This window comes from Mauremys reevesii, linkage group 11 (assembly GCF_016161935.1).
Source record: "Mauremys reevesii isolate NIE-2019 linkage group 11, ASM1616193v1, whole genome shotgun sequence".
Classification (NCBI taxonomy): domain Eukaryota; kingdom Metazoa; phylum Chordata; order Testudines; family Geoemydidae; genus Mauremys; species Mauremys reevesii.
The window spans coordinates 75230298-75245129 of NC_052633.1; the positions used below are offsets into that span (position 1 = coordinate 75230298).

General features: G+C 56.6%; 1 protein-coding gene across 5 annotated transcripts in view; it reads right to left on the bottom strand.

Annotated features, from left to right (window-relative positions):
* Nucleotides 1-341: 341 nt before the first annotated feature.
* The window catches only part of CFAP65 (cilia and flagella associated protein 65), a 43740-nt gene continuing 29249 nt past the window's right edge, over nt 342-14832 (bottom strand). Inside the window, exons 18-29 of one of the 5 annotated variants that reach the window (XM_039493517.1) lie at nt 14659-14769; nt 12561-12752; nt 11539-11697; nt 9888-10031; nt 9310-9426; nt 8624-8761; nt 8070-8135; nt 6408-6622; nt 4649-4795; nt 3696-4016; nt 3011-3169; nt 345-1139 (exon numbers count right to left, since the gene is read on the bottom strand). In XM_039493517.1, coding sequence (XP_039349451.1) covers nt 1016-1139; nt 3011-3169; nt 3696-4016; nt 4649-4795; nt 6408-6622; nt 8070-8135; nt 8624-8761; nt 9310-9426; nt 9888-10031; nt 11539-11697; nt 12561-12752; nt 14659-14769 — 1893 coding nt within the window. In that variant the 3' untranslated portion in view covers nt 345-1015. Of the gene's footprint in view, nt 1140-3010; nt 3170-3695; nt 4017-4648; nt 4796-6407; nt 6623-8069; nt 8136-8623; nt 8762-9309; nt 9427-9887; nt 10032-11538; nt 11698-12560; nt 12753-14658; nt 14770-14832 lie in introns of all 5 variants that reach the window. The other 4 variants (XM_039493513.1, XM_039493516.1, XM_039493514.1 and 1 more) reach the window with 4 other exon arrangements.

Below are 14832 nucleotides of genomic sequence, written 5' to 3' on the forward strand. Positions count from 1 at the left end.
CGTGTTACCCCACGCAGGAGCTGGCAGGAGGGGTGGGGCCCACTCTCCTCGGAGTGACTCCCCCTGCCCAGCCACTCCCCGAGCCCACAAAGCCTGGGAGCAGGAGAGGCCTTGGCCGGGAGTCTGGCTGAACCATTGGGTACTTTTACTAATGGTGCTGGTGCCACCTATTGGCAACTGCTAACCCTGCCTGTTTAGGGCGAAGGCTCCCTCCTCCAACACTCGGGTCTGCTGGCCAGGCCACGGGACGCTGAGGGGGAGACACCGATGGGCCACGCCCAGGCCCCAGGGGCCCCAATTCCCCCCACCCCCGGGGGAGCAGCATGAACGGCTCTGCAGGGGCCCATGTGCCATAACAGGACTCCGGGTGGCAAGGGGGACACCCACCAGCGGCAGGAGCTCAGTCCGGACGCATTAGCCACATCACACTCTCCCAGAGAATGGCAGGGCCATACAGCCCGTTTTATTTGGGGGTAGCACCCGAGGGAATCAGCTGCAGCCAAGCAGGTAGCTGCACGGCGGGCGGGCCGTTCCTGAGCGGAGCTGTCCCAGGTTCACTGACGTTGGGCGTCGAGGCAGCAGAAGGGCCCAGGTTCCTGCCACCCCTGCAGAGAGCGAGTGTGAACCAGAACAGCGCGCAGGGAGGGAGTCATCAGCGGCAGGCTCGATTTCAAAGTAGGCGTGTTCAAAACCCACGTCCCTCCCCCAGGGACGACCTGGGGCACGCGGGGGACATTTCCGACAGAGTCCCGCTCCATATGCCCAGCTCGCTGCAAGGCAGGACGCCCTCCACACTCACTGCCAGGTGGCTGAACTCCCCTGGGCACAGCCACCCACCTCCGCTCTTGGGGCTGGCTCCTCTCTGACCTGGCCGGCAGTGGAGAAGGCCTGGTCCCCAGGAGCCGGCTGCTGTGGGGGATTGCAGTAGGGGCTGTGGCCGCTGCCGTTCCTCAGAGAGCAGACTGAGCGCTGAACTCGGCTAGCGTGGGCAGCGGTTCTGAGCCACGCCAGCCATCTAGGTGGACAGGACAATCTGAGGGTAACCCTCGGCCTCCTTGCCTTCAGTGGGGAGGCTGGGCCCAGGCCCGGCCGTGCACAACAGCGATGCGGGGTGGCCAGGCGTGGCTGGGCTGATGCCTCTGAAAGAGAAGAGATTCCCTTTGGATCTGGCAGCATCCGGCCTGTGGCCTTTCCTCAGGGCCTCCTGCTCCCCCAAACAGCCTGGGGCTGCCCCCGTAGGGCTCTCACATGCCAACCACCAAGCCTCCCCCACCCCATCCCAAACACTGTGCCGCTGCCCTGCCCACGCTCCCCTTCCTCAGCACCCACAGCTGCCTCTTCCCTCAGTGCCCGGCCCTGCTAGATGAAACCACTTGGCCTCTCTCCCAGCCCACAAGCAGCGGGCGAGAGCTCTGCCAGCTGCCTCAGGCCTTTAAGGAAGTGCCCCCTGTGACCAAGTGGGAACGTTCTTAATGTTTGCTTTGAATGCTGAGTGGGGGCCTGTGACGCGCAGGGGGAGGGGAGAGCTGGCCTGGGAAGGTGGCAGGGGAGTTTTGCTGGGACTGGCTGCATTGGGGATGGGAGACTGTCCTTGAGGGAAGATACCTGAGCACGTAACATGAGAACCCAGGAGGGGGGGTGGAGCCAGGTGACACCTCTGCCCAGGAAATGGACAAAGGCTGGGGGGGAGGGGGGGGCTGAGTGAGATGCTGGAGGGAGTTTCAGTTTGGAGCTGGCTGGGGAAATGGAGGGAGGGCCCAGAACCGGGGTCTGGGCTCCCCACCCCCCAAGATGGACCCGGCTGAGGGGTCCTGTTCTCTGTACCTACAAGCTCTGTTTTAGCCCATGCGCCTGTCATCTAATAAACCTTCTGTTTTACTGGCTGGCTCAGAGTCACGTCTGACTGCGGATTTGGGGTGCAGGACCCTCTGGCTTTCCCAGAGTCCGCCTGGGCGGACTCGCTGTAGGGAAGGCCACGGAGGGGCAGGGGATGCTGAATGCTCCGAGGCCAGACCCAGGAAGATGGAAGCTGCGTAAGCTTCTTGCCTGCAGACAGTCTGCTCACAGAGAGGAGGCTCCCCCAGAGTCCTGCCTGGCTTTGTAGGGAGCAGTTCCAGAGCATCGCCCGGGGACTCCGTGACACCCCCATCCCCACCCCCTAGGTTTCTCTTGGTGGGGCAGAGCTCAGGAGAGGTGTGCGGGTTCACAGCTGCAGGGAAGTCCTGTTATGGGGCTGCCAGGCGAGAGGGTCAGAGTTGGCTGCTGCTCCATTATGCTCTGGGATTTAGATACTTACTGAGGATCGTTCACCTGCTCACCCAGCCCAGCTCAGGACGTGTGGAAACCCAGAATCGCACAGACAGACGCTTACCAAAGGCGGGATTTCGTCCTCACACCGAGCCAGGCCCCTGGCCTCACCCAGCACGACCTCCTCTAGCACATCCACAGGCACTGAGACATGGCACAACTGCCCGCACATCGCACCAGGACTTTTGCACGGACATGAGCAGGCTGGGGTTGGACCCATGTTCCTCCCCCACCGCACTCCCAATTCCCAGGGGTAAATGCACAGGCCACGTTTTAAAATGTGACCAGAGTGAGGAAGGTTTGGACGTTTGCTCAGCTCCCCCCTATTAAACAGGGGGTAACAAGGTCACTGTAGGGCCCCAAACGACGAGTGTCCACCCGTCTGCTCCCCTTCCCCCGCTGGAAGGGAATTAGACGACGCAAAGGGAGACACCCCCCCCGGAGCCCACACCCTTGGCCTGGATTCTCCAGTGCCCTGGGCCAGTCCTGCAGCTGCTGTGCCCGTGCCACACACACAGTCCTGCCCCCTCTGGATCCTGCAGCGGGGTGGTCGCTCTCTCCGGGAGGAACCTGCCCATTTCACACATGGCGCATGAGCTGCTGGCAGCTGGGACGACAGAGTCAAGCCCTGTTGCCAGGAGTGGAGGTGTGCCCAAGCTCTCAGGACACAGCGAGGCCTCTGCAAGGCATTCCCTCCCCTTACCTTTGGGCGGAGGAGGGGGGCAGGGCGATCACCCTGGGACGGGCCGTCAGAACCACCTCGCCGCGGCTGGCCTCCACCATTATGTTCTGGAGTGTGTTCTCCAGCACCAGCTCCAGCAGGTTCCCGAACGCAGGCAGCCTAGAGAGCCCGAAGTGCAGGCTGGGGATGTTTAATGCCGCAGGAGAGGTTGTCCATGGGCGCAGGCCCTGCAGTGTGGGCAGCTGGGATTCCCCCGGCACACACACGGCTCCAGCAGGTGCTCCTAGCGCACAGGCGGGTGCCGAGGTGCCACGGCCAGCTGCACTGAGAGCGGAGAAATGCAGCACCTGACCCCACGCCCTCCCCGGAGTAGCCCAGCCACCCTCTCGGCACAGACTGTGCCTGAATCGGGGGCTGACGGGCAGGAGCCTCCAAACCGCCTCGCCTGAAAATCCTGCCTCATCTGCACTGAATCACTCTGTCCACAGCTGCTCTCATCTGCAACACTGCATTCGGGTCAGGAGCAATGCATGCTGGGACTTGTCTTCTGCACAGGCCGCACCTCCCTACGCAAGAGGAGGGTGGCTAGCAGGCTGGGCGGGAGAACTCAGTGGGTGGCCACACGGAGTGCATGGCTAGCCCACTGGAGAGAGGCGGGAGACAGATTCGTGCTCCCTGCATCACTCTGGCCAGGGCCCCCCCTCACCTGGTGATTGTCTCCTTCTCCTCCCGGAGCTGTTCCTGGTGAAGGACGTCACGCAAGCTATCCGGAGGCTCCTCCCCAGCCGCCCTGGGAGAGGTGACCAGGCTCATCTCACATTCTTCCTGCCTCTCCTCCTCCTCCTCTCCCGGCTCGTCCTTAGCACAAGGGGCTGGGGAAGGAGATGCTCTGGAGGAGCCACCCGGGCTTCGCGTCCTGCCCTGGTGCTTTGCTGATTCTGCAGTCCAGAACTGGTGGAAATAAGGCATGGGCTCGGTCAGGCTCCTGCTCACTGCCTGGTGGAACTGCGTGTCCTCCAACAGGCCCCTGTGACGGGAGGGAAAGGAACCAAGGGATCAGAAACAACACCTCTGACATCAGTAGACGCATGCCCGCGAGGCCCATGTCCTTGCCAGAGTAATGAACCCAGGGATCAGTGTAAGCCAGCTGCTCTCCTTGGCCCCCTGCTAGCCGCGGGGAAGGCGGCATAGATCCCCGAGGGCCTGTGCCCAGAGCTTGTACAGCCAGTTAGTCTTAATGTCACGTCCTCCAGTGGGCTCTTGCACTCCGCAGATGGGTGTGGTGCAAAGGCCACGGCAGGGGATTGGCACTGCCGCTGAAGCCAGGACAAATGGCACCAGAATCCAGCAAGCAGCTGCGAGTTGCACTGATATTTATTACAGCTGGCGGGCCCGCGAGGGAGCGTACACCCTCTGTTCAGCCAGCGCATGCCTGGTTTAGCATGGCCGGCGATGCACAATCCCCAGGTAGGGCTCCTGCACTTCTGTCTTTCGCAGGCCCGATTCCCATTCCACGCCACTGGTCTGACACAACGTTCCCACCAGTGGAAGGCCAGTGGAACGGAGCGGAGAATCGGGCCCATCTGCAGCAGTTCCCCTCCCCCCACCCCCCACTTCAGCAGGGGGACACTGACTCCGAAAGGAAAGAGGCGCCTGCACCTGATCACAGCAGTCAGCAGGTCAGTCACCACCTGCATCTCCTGTTCGGAAGAGCCAACCAGCGCCAGAAGAACGGGGTCCGTGCTGACGCCTCCCCCGTCCTTCCTCCTGTCCACAGCCTTGTCTCCCACCGTCTCCTGGAGATGCCTGCACAATGAGAAAAAGCAGAGGGGGCCTCAGAGACAAAGTACAGTGCTGGAACGTGGCAGGGGCCTGAGGGAAACCAGGATGTGATCAGGTAATTAGAGCTGGTAGCATCGAGCACATCACCAGAGGCTGGAACGGGGCACCTGGCTCACCCAACCTTGCACCGAGGACGTTTTGGTGCAGAGAGAATCATTTTTACCGCAGCTCTGAGGATACACAACAACAGGGCTTTGGAAAGACACGGCCCCTCTCTCTCCCGGGACCCTGCAGGATCCATTGGGGGGATGATGCTGCAGAGCAGCAGGCCTGCGGTGCTGGCAAACAGCTGAAGGGGAACAAGGGAGGGCACAGAAGTGCCAGTGTGGAGCAGAGAGGCACCTCTGGGTGAGAGAATGGACTGCAAGAGCGCCCCCCGGTACCCCACGCAGGCACGGTGGAGACAAGCAGCAACCACCTCTGGTGACACGTGCAATGACCAGATCAGTGTCGTTCCACAGGGATTTACGGACGCCAAGAAATTGCAGCCAGTCTGAAATTGGCTCTCAGCGCCATGGCTGAGAGACCTGTGTTCCCTGCCTACGATTCCAAGCAGCAGCCTTGTGTGCCAGCCACCCTGCATTACCTAGGCCAAGAGAAGATTCAGGGAAGGTGAGAGCAGGGAGGCTGCCAGCAGGAGAGAGCACATGTGCTGGCAGCTCACTCGAGAGAGCTGTGATGGAAGCCCTCAATCACCATCCCCCAAAGGGCTCGATTCGCCCCTCCAGAGGAACTGCTCCTGATTCACATCAGGATCAGCGAGTGGGGTCTCAGGCCCCAAGTGTCTTCCAGGAGCCTTCCCAGTCTGTTACCAACTCGGCAGGCAAGTGTCGGTGCACTCAGGGGTTACAGTGCATGTGCATCGATGGGAGAGAGCGGGGAGCTCGGCCCTTGCTTGGCTCCAAGCCGGGGCACTGGGCGTTGAGGGATTTAATGCTGCTGACAATGAGCGCAGCGCTGCCCTGGTCCCCACCAGCGGCACTGCGGCAGAGCCCTGCACACACAGATCAGACCATCGTTCCCCCTGAGGGAGGCAGGGAATCAGCTCGTGGTTTCTGAGCTAGGCCTGGAAGCAGCAGAGGGGAAGACAAGGTGCCACTTTGGTGGTTCTCAAACTTTTGTCCTGGTGACCCCTTTTACACAGCAAACCTCTGAGTGCGACCCCCTCCCCCCCATATACATTAAAAACACAAACGATTTAACACTGTTATAAATGCTGGAGGGGAAGCGGGGTTTGAGGTGGAGGCTGACAGCTCGCGACCCCCAGTTTGAGAAGCCCTGAGGTAAAGGGACACAGTGGCATTACAGATCCCCGGTTTCACTTCCCAAGAGCCAGGTGTCAAACCTGTTATCCTAGGCAGACCGCAGCTCAGGCTGCTGGATTCAGCCTCCCGAAATTCCCCCTGCAGCTCATGGAGAAACATCCTTTGTCACGTCCTGTCCCAGTGTAATGTGAAAGAGCTGCCGTGCGTCTAGTCCGAGGGTCGAGTCGGCGCACAGGGGCACGCGGCGTAGCAGGGAGAGCTCTGGGTCGGGTGGAGATGCAATTCCAACCAAGAGGCCTGTCTTTTCTTACCGGCAAAGGAAGAATGTGGGGCGCTCCGAGCAGAAGTTACTCAGGAAGTCGTCCATGGAATGGGACCTGGCTGTCACGCCGAGGTGTAGCAGATGGGACTTGGGAGGCTCTGGTCTGGCCCACAGCCTACTGGCTTCGTGGTCTATCAGGTGCCGCCTCTGACTGCGGCTGACGGGTGGATTGGGCGCAAGGAGGTTTTTAATGGGGGGCAGAGTCTGTTGGGAAAGAAGAAAAATTAGCCCTTTACCGAGCCTACTGCAGGCACGAACTTCTCCTTCAGCACTCAGCACTGGCGCAGAACTGGGTGTGGACACCTGAGCTCACATTTCCATCCACACAGCGACCAGAGAAGGAGGAAGCATCAAAACACGGAGGCCAAAAGGGATGAAATGAAGACTGACCCCTCTACCCAGCCCTGCAGCAAGTTAGCAGCAGGGCCACCTTCCTCCTCACACAGCACCTCAGCCTGACCTACAGAGAGCTCCTTTCATGGCAGTGTTAGCTGGGTGATCGGTGGCCAGGTCTGAGTGCCCGGGTTAGTCCAGCCAGAGTGAGCCCTGCCCAAGGCACTGCACACCCCCAGGTGTGTCGCCTGGACTTCTGGAGGCAGACCCCAGACTTCTCTGTGCTGCATTAATTCTGATTCTTTCCCGGTGAACTGAGGGACAACTGGTCTGTCCAGCTGGAAACAGGTGGAATTGTAGGAACGCATTGGAAGCCTATTGGCACTCGAGGGATGTAGCCTGCATCTTCACTCCAGAGTGACTGCTACCAGCCCACGTGAAAGCCTATACCCCCCGCAATGCCAGCTAGCCTCAGTTCACAGCACCATCAGTCTCAGGTGAGAGGGTTTTGTGTACGGCTGGCAACACTCAGGGAAGAGTTTGTGTTAACTCTGCAGTGAAGACAGATCGACAGGTGAAAGGGCCATTCAGTCTCTATGGTCACCCCCTGGCAAAGGGGAATTCGTGACATTTCTGTCAGGGACACCCCCCTAGGCCAGGACCTCCCGACACATTTCACACCGGGGAGGTAGAGCGTCGCTAGCAGGTTCCAATCGGGGACTAGAGTAAAAGCCTGCAGCTTCTACCTAAACTGCTGAGCCCTTCTCAGTCATCCCCCTTCCCCAGCCAGCCTCCCTTCCCTTCCAGCGTGATCTATGGTGAATGCCCCAGCCCCACACTCGCCCCAGGGATCTCCTCGGGCCGGCTCTGGCAGCTAGAGACTCACCATGCTACATGCACAGAGCCATCTTCAGTCCCAGTCTGTCCTACAGCCCCTGCTCTCGGAACTCCCTTGGGTCCTGGGGCCCTTTAGTACAGCCCCCCCCATGGAGCAGCCCACATTCGAGACACCCCAACACGCTGCCGACGAACCGCGTGGCAGACAAAACCCTCTGTCCACGGTGCCAAACCTTTCACCCAGCAGCATCTGATCTGGTTCTAATTTAACCCACCTCCTGTGTAAAGCTAGCAGCCGACAGTCCTATGCAAACAGCCTAACTCCTCTATGTCCCAGCGCCTCCTCCCAGCTTGGCAGTCTGGCCTCTCAAGCAAGAGTCCTGCTGGCTCTGTGCTCCCCAGCCAGCCAGCCTCCCCGCCCCACATTCCCCAGTATCTCACTGCTGGGCTCATTCCACTTCCGGGGATGGAGCCGGCTTACCCTGCACTGTCTGGTCACAGCGGGCGACTTAGCGAGTTTTCCTTCTGCAGAGGAGTCTGATGAGCTCTAGAGGAAGGGAAACGAGAACCAGGTTCTGTTTTATCCCCCCGCCCCAGCTGCTCAGTTTCCAGAGCCTCCGGCTCTGCTCTTCACCAGGCTCTGATCGGATATCCCCTCCCAAGTTTCAGATGATCTTTAGTAAATGCAGGGTTTGCTGGACGAGGATCACTACGATTTCCTACCACAGATGCCAGCCCTTCTCCAGTGTTACACATGCAGCACAGGGGTCTCAAGTATTCTTGCTAAAGCAAAAGACTAGGAGCCAAGATCATCTTGGGTTCTAATAGCGAGGGAGCAAGTGACCCCGTGAGCGTGGGAAAATCACATGACCCCCCCCTTGCCTGTCAGTGGCCCAGCGGGCTTTATTTTTAGAGAAGGTTCCTCCCTGAAACCCAGATGCTCCTCTGCAGCTGAGAAGCTGGAAAAACAAATTACACACAAAGAAGCGTCTTGTCCCCTTGGGGAGCTGAGACTCCCCAGGAACTGTCCCTTACTCTGGCACGCTGCTTCAGATTGCTCTCGGCCCCCAGGTCCTGCTCGGTGATGGTGAATTCCACAGTTTGCCGTTGCTTCTCAGCCTCCCACTCCTGGAGCGCCTCCTCGTACTTAGCCAGTGGCTGCTGCATGACAACCTAGGAAACTAACCCTAGATTAGAACGAGGAAGGTGTAGAGAGCTGTTCTTGCCACATTCTTCCTGCAACAGCCTAAGACCATGGACACTGTTCGGTTCTCTCTCTCTGGCTCATAATACATGACCATCAACAGTCATGCGAGTCAGCATTCAAACCCGCGGTGCTGGACCCCCCTTGCCAGGCCTTCCAGTACTTTGGAGGAGATGCCTTGAGTCCTGCAGAGAGGTGGGCCCATCTCATAGCACGTGAACCCAAGAGAGTGTTAGCAGCAAGGGTGCATCACACACTCTGCTCCCAGCAGTACAAGAAGCAAGAGCCCAGTTCAGTGACTGCCCCAGCTCAGTACATTACTCATTACACAAGCATGGCTCACAGTTAATCTTAGTGTGATGAGCCACAGCCACGCCTCCGTCACGAGTGGGGATTGAACCCGAACGCCCAGTGCTAAACACCAATGGCCTCCAGCACGTGAGCGAAGGGAGAACTCTGCTGTCAGCTGCTGGAGGCAGCCCTGGAGGGAGACGTGACGGTGCCTCCCACGTCTCACCTCACACACCAGATCCACGTTGTAGAAGCATGCGTTCCCAGAGGCTTGCAGCGTGAGGATGCAGTGGGTACTCTCCCCGGGCTGCACGACCCCCATCTCCGGTACGATCTGTAGCATCTAAGACACAGTGAGGACTCATCACAGTGACCTGTGTCCGGTATGTCTCTCCTCACTGGCTGGGTAACACAGAGCCTCAGGAATTCTCCCGGGCTGCCCTCCACATGAAATCACTAGACCTGGGAGAGATCCTGGATCCACATTTAAAGAGCTACCCCAGGTTTCGTTGGTGTGGTAGGGTGATGGGGACCCAGGCTTCCAAACAGGAGGTGTGATGCACTGCTGCTGCTTCTCTGCAGATAGACCTCCACTCAAGTCCAGTCTCCAGACCTCCCAGTCCCTATCCTCTTCTGAGCTCCTGTGCTTTGCCAACTCCCCAGGCATCACCTTCAGGTTTCTTCCCCCATGTGCTAATGTACATGCCACTTCCACCAGCCTGCCAGCTCTCCCATTGTTCCGATGCAGTCAGACAGCAGGGCCCTTTCACGGCCCAGTGCTGCAGCGCTGGAAGCAGAACTTACCTCGCTGGCGTTAGAAGTGCCGACGTGCCAGGCAAAGACGACTGCCTCGCTCTCGGAGGCATTGTTCAGAAAGACGAGCCGGCTGGACTTGCTGTACACCGGGATGTTTCCAAGGCAAATCCTGTGCTGAGATAAGAAGGCCGTCTGGAAAAGAGAAACCAGGCAGGAAGTTCAGGCAGAGAAGATGGGTGCACGTCCCAGAGAGATGAGCAGATGCACAGCTATACCCTGTATCTGTCTGATGGCCAGCAATCGATGGGTCACGTTTGGCTAGCCCTAGGTACACTAGTCATTTATATAACGCTGGACATACCATTCCAGCAAGACAATTACTGCCTGGTTCCAGGGCCAGTCCTGTCCTCTAAGGTGGGGCTAGCAAACTGGGGCGTGCGGCTCCTCCCACTGCCCTGCCCAGGTTACAAACGCTGTCTCTTTTCGGCAAGGTGGCAACCCCTTCCAGCAGCAGGAGGTTCCAGGCTGCGCAGTGCAACAACACGGAGGATTCATGCTGCAGCTGGGTTAGGCAAGAGACAGCCCTAGAGCAAAGAGCCCCAGCTAAGCCAGAGTCTCCAGTCAGAGCAGCTGCTCTTCTGGTAAGTTCTGAAGATCCCCACGCAGTGATATTGGGCCAGATCCTGAGGTCCTGACTTGGACAAAATCCCCGCTGACCTGACTGCGAGTTCCAGGTAAGGACTCCAGACCTCAGCCTGGTGCAAGGTGCTGCAAACACTAATGAATTACACTGAAGAGTTAGAGAAGTTTAACAAGCTTCAGGTTACAGATTTCAGAACCCCCTAGGGACACTGATATGCATGGCATTCTAGAGCACATGGTAAATTGTCCTGTTTGCTTTCCACGAGAGTGCGATCTTCCTTACGTGAAGTCTGCTCCGCTCTTACTAAGACCTTGTCTACACTACAGGTTATGTCGGCCTAACTTACATCATGCAGGGGTGTGAAGAATCCACCCCGAGTGACGTGACCTAAGGGCCGGTGACAGCGCTCTCTCAGCAAAAGAGCTTTTCCCGCTGCCTCTTGCAGCATTATGAAGCCAACAGGAGAGCTCTCTCCTGCCAGCTTAGAGCATCTCCACCATAAGTGGTAACACTGAATCCTCTCAACTTGTGTTACACCGCGGGATCTGGGCTCTGGCAGGCCAGCTCTCAGCTGGGCCAGGCAGCCAGCAATCAAGTCCCACTACCCTTTTCACTGTGCCCGAGTTGTTAGTTGCCCTGTTTAAGTAGCCACCCTGCTGTCTGTGTCCGGCTCAAGCGCTGCATAGTGTACTGCTGTTAGCACATGGGTGTGCAAGGCTGGCCCAGGAATGAAAAGAGCAGAGCTTTCCCTTAATGAATAAAAGACCAAGGAAAAGCTGCTGTACTCACTAAAGGTGACTGTTAGTAGCTTTAACCTTCAATAACGCGATGGTCACATGACAACACCCCAGCAACCATCCTGATTCTGGTGCCAGTGGAGATGGAATTGCAAGTAAACAGTCTTTCAGGACAACAGCTACTGTGGGCAGGAATCTCCCCGCGCAATCAGAGCCTCTAGAAACGAGGCCACCCGCCAATTTCAAACCTTTTCATACACTTCTGGGATGACTGCCTTTATCAGGCTGTGGCTATGCTAATATCACCCCTGGTGCTTACCTGCCCGGGCACTGTTAGTTTGGAAGAACCTGGAGTCACTGAAGGAGACAAGACTTGGTCGAACTGGGCAGTCTCTCCCATAACATGTGGATCGTAGCCTATTCCCTGGAAGGTGATCAGAGCCGAATCTCCCTCCAAGATGTGGATGGGAACATCCACCTGCCACAGAAAGGGCAACAGGGATACATTCAGGGCTGCATTTTGAGGGACCCCCCTACAAAACAATGCAGCCTCCTCATTTGGAACAGGTGACCTGTGCAGCACTGACTAGCCAAGTGCCCCCAAGACCCACCAAGAGCGGGGACACTCGCTGGGTATGTGGGTACAGAACAGATACCTCTCTGGACTAGCTACTTTTGAAAGACTTCCCAGTCTGATCCTATAGCCAATTATGGATGCGTTGCAACTTCAAGGGCCTGATTCTCCTTTGCACCAAGGCCCCTTTACACCACTCAGACCCAAAGTCTCTAGTATTTAGGCTCTGTCTGTTCTCACCCTGTTTCCTCGCCCCCCAGTTTCATGGTGGGGCTGCAGGGGACTCCCTGTCGGGCCATGGGGCCAGTGACACTAGATCCCTGCAAGCTAAGGTTCTGGCGAGGCAGAGCAGACACCCCTGGCCAGGAGCACGAGGATGAGGACAAGACCCTGGCTGTGGGGCATTGCTGAATGGCTCCTGCCAGGGGATGGCCCCACGCTCCCAGCAGTGAGTGAGTGAGTGAGCAGGGTCACGAGAACGGGCCTGAGAGGGCAGCTGAACAGTAGCAGTGCCAGGAGTGACACCAGGCCCCTGCAGGCGCTAAGGCCAGCGGAGGCTGTGCTTGCCCTCTGTAACCAACAGACTGTTTGTGGTCAATTTCAGTCTGCCAGGTGAAATCAATGTTCCCTGCGAACAAAGGATTTAAATCAAATCCTACAAGCCAATTACTGGTGTGAACAGAGAGGGCTGCAGGATCTTGGCCTACTCAGCCACCCCAGGGAAAGTACTTTACGCTGTCGCTCGTTTATGCTGAGGAACATCTTACAGAGTATGTTCTGGCTTCCAGTGGCGAGAAGACCCACTCGATGTGGCTTGTCGTGCCGGGAAGGATCTCCCCCCTGGGATTCAGACAGACAAATACAGGGTGCTGGAAATTCTCCTCCTGGATTTTCATCATAGAGTCCAGCTGAATCTCATAAGCCACAGCCATGGAGCCCCCGTTGTACAGCTCATAGATCTGCAGGTAACAGAAGAGGGGTGCAGCGCTCACTGGACCACGCTGAAGTTAAACGAGTTAGCAGCAGCCCTCAGATGAGGATTAATGAAGTTCATAAGTCAGGGCATTTAATAGAGCAGAGGTTCAGAGGGAGGAGACCCCATAATGCCAGAATTTATAACAGAGGGTCTGGTAGGCGACCACACAAAGCCAACATCTAGCACCACACCTGCATACACTCCTTCTGCTACAGCGCCTCCCACACACTACATAAGAACGGCCAGACTGGGTCAGACCAAAGGTGCATCTAGCCCAGTATCCTGTCCTCCGACAGCGGCCAATGGCAGGTGCCCCAAAGGGAACGAACAGACAGGTTATCATCTAGTGATCCATCCCGTCACCCAATCCCAGCTTCTGGCAAACAGAGGCCAGGGACACCATTCCTGCCCATCCTGGCTAATAGTCATTGATGGACCTAGCCTCCATGAATCTATCTAACTCCCTTTTGAACCCTGTTATACTATTGGCCTTCACAACAGCCTCTGGCAAGGAGTTCCCCAGGTTGACAGTGCATTGCGTGAAAAAATACTTCCTTGTGTTTGTTTTAAACCTGCTACCTATTAATTTCATTTGGTGGCCCCTTGTTCTTGTATTATGAGAAGGAGTAAATAACTCTTCCTTGTTTACCTTCTCTATACCACTCATGATTGTATAGACCTCCATCATATCCCCCCTTAGTCATCTCTTTTCCAAGCTGAACAGTCCCAGTCTTATTACTCTCTCCTCATACAGAAGCTGTTCCATATCCCTAATAATTTTTGTTGCCCTTTTCTGAACCTTTTCCCATTCCGATCTCTCTTTTTTGCGATGGGGAGACCACATCTGCACACAGTATTCAAGGTGTGGACGTACCATGGATTTATATAGAGGCAACATGATATTTTCTGTCTTATTATCTATCCCTTTAATGATTCCCAACATTCTGTTCGCTTTTTTGACTGACGCTGCACATTGAGTGGATGTTTTCAGAGAACTCTCCACACTGACTCCAAGATCTTTCTTGAGTGGTAACAGCTAATTTAGACCCATCATTGTATATGTGTAGTTGGAATGATGTTTTCCAATGTGCATTACTTTGCATTTATCAACATTGAATTTCATCTGCCATTTTGTTGCCCAGTCACCCAGTTCTGTGAGATCCTTTTGTAGCTCTTCGCAGTCTGCCTGGGACTTAACTATCTTGAGTAGTTTTGTATCATCTGCAAATTTTGCCACCTCCCTGTTTACCCCTTTCTCCAGATCGTTTATGACTATGTGGAATAGGCCTGGCCCAGTACAGACCCCTGGGGACACCACTACTTACCTCTCTCCATTCTGAGAACTGGCCATTTATTCCTGCCCTTGTTTCCTGTCATTTAACCAGTTACCAATCCATGAGAGGACCTTCCCTCTTAGACCATGACAGTTTATTTTGCTTAAGAGCCTTTGGTGAGGGACCTTGTCAAAGGCTTTCTGAAAATCTAAATACACTGTATCCACTGGATCTCCTTTGTCCGCGTGCTTGTTGAGCCCCTCAAGCTGCCCACCAAACGCAGTTTTACTCAGGTCCAGCGGCTGCAGGAATCCACAATATAAGTTTGCATCTTATGGGACAATCAGTCCAGTCAGCTCTTTGGAGATGGAAACCAGAGTTCAGAGATGGTGACCTCCCGCCCGTCTCCCCAGTGCAGAACAGGCCCTACGGCCCATCTCCAGGGCTTTGGCTAGTTCCAGTCTCAAACCACCCATGTGATGGGGCCTCACTACTGCCCTTGAGAGGCTATTCCACAGCCTAACGCGTCCCACGGCTTCCTTCCCTCCCCTGCACAGGCCGCCATTCTAGCTATTTTGCTCTGCCTGCTGGTAGGCGGGAGTCGTGGCCGCTCACCTGTTTGGGTGGGCTGGAGCTGCCGATGGCGATGGGGGTGAACAGATGCTTAGTGGAGGTAAAGTGAACGTACCGCTGCTCCCGTTCCACCGTCACACCAATGAAATTCAGCTACGGTGAGGGAAGGGAAAAGAACCAGTAATTCTCTCCAGGAAGAGAACATCACGCGATCAC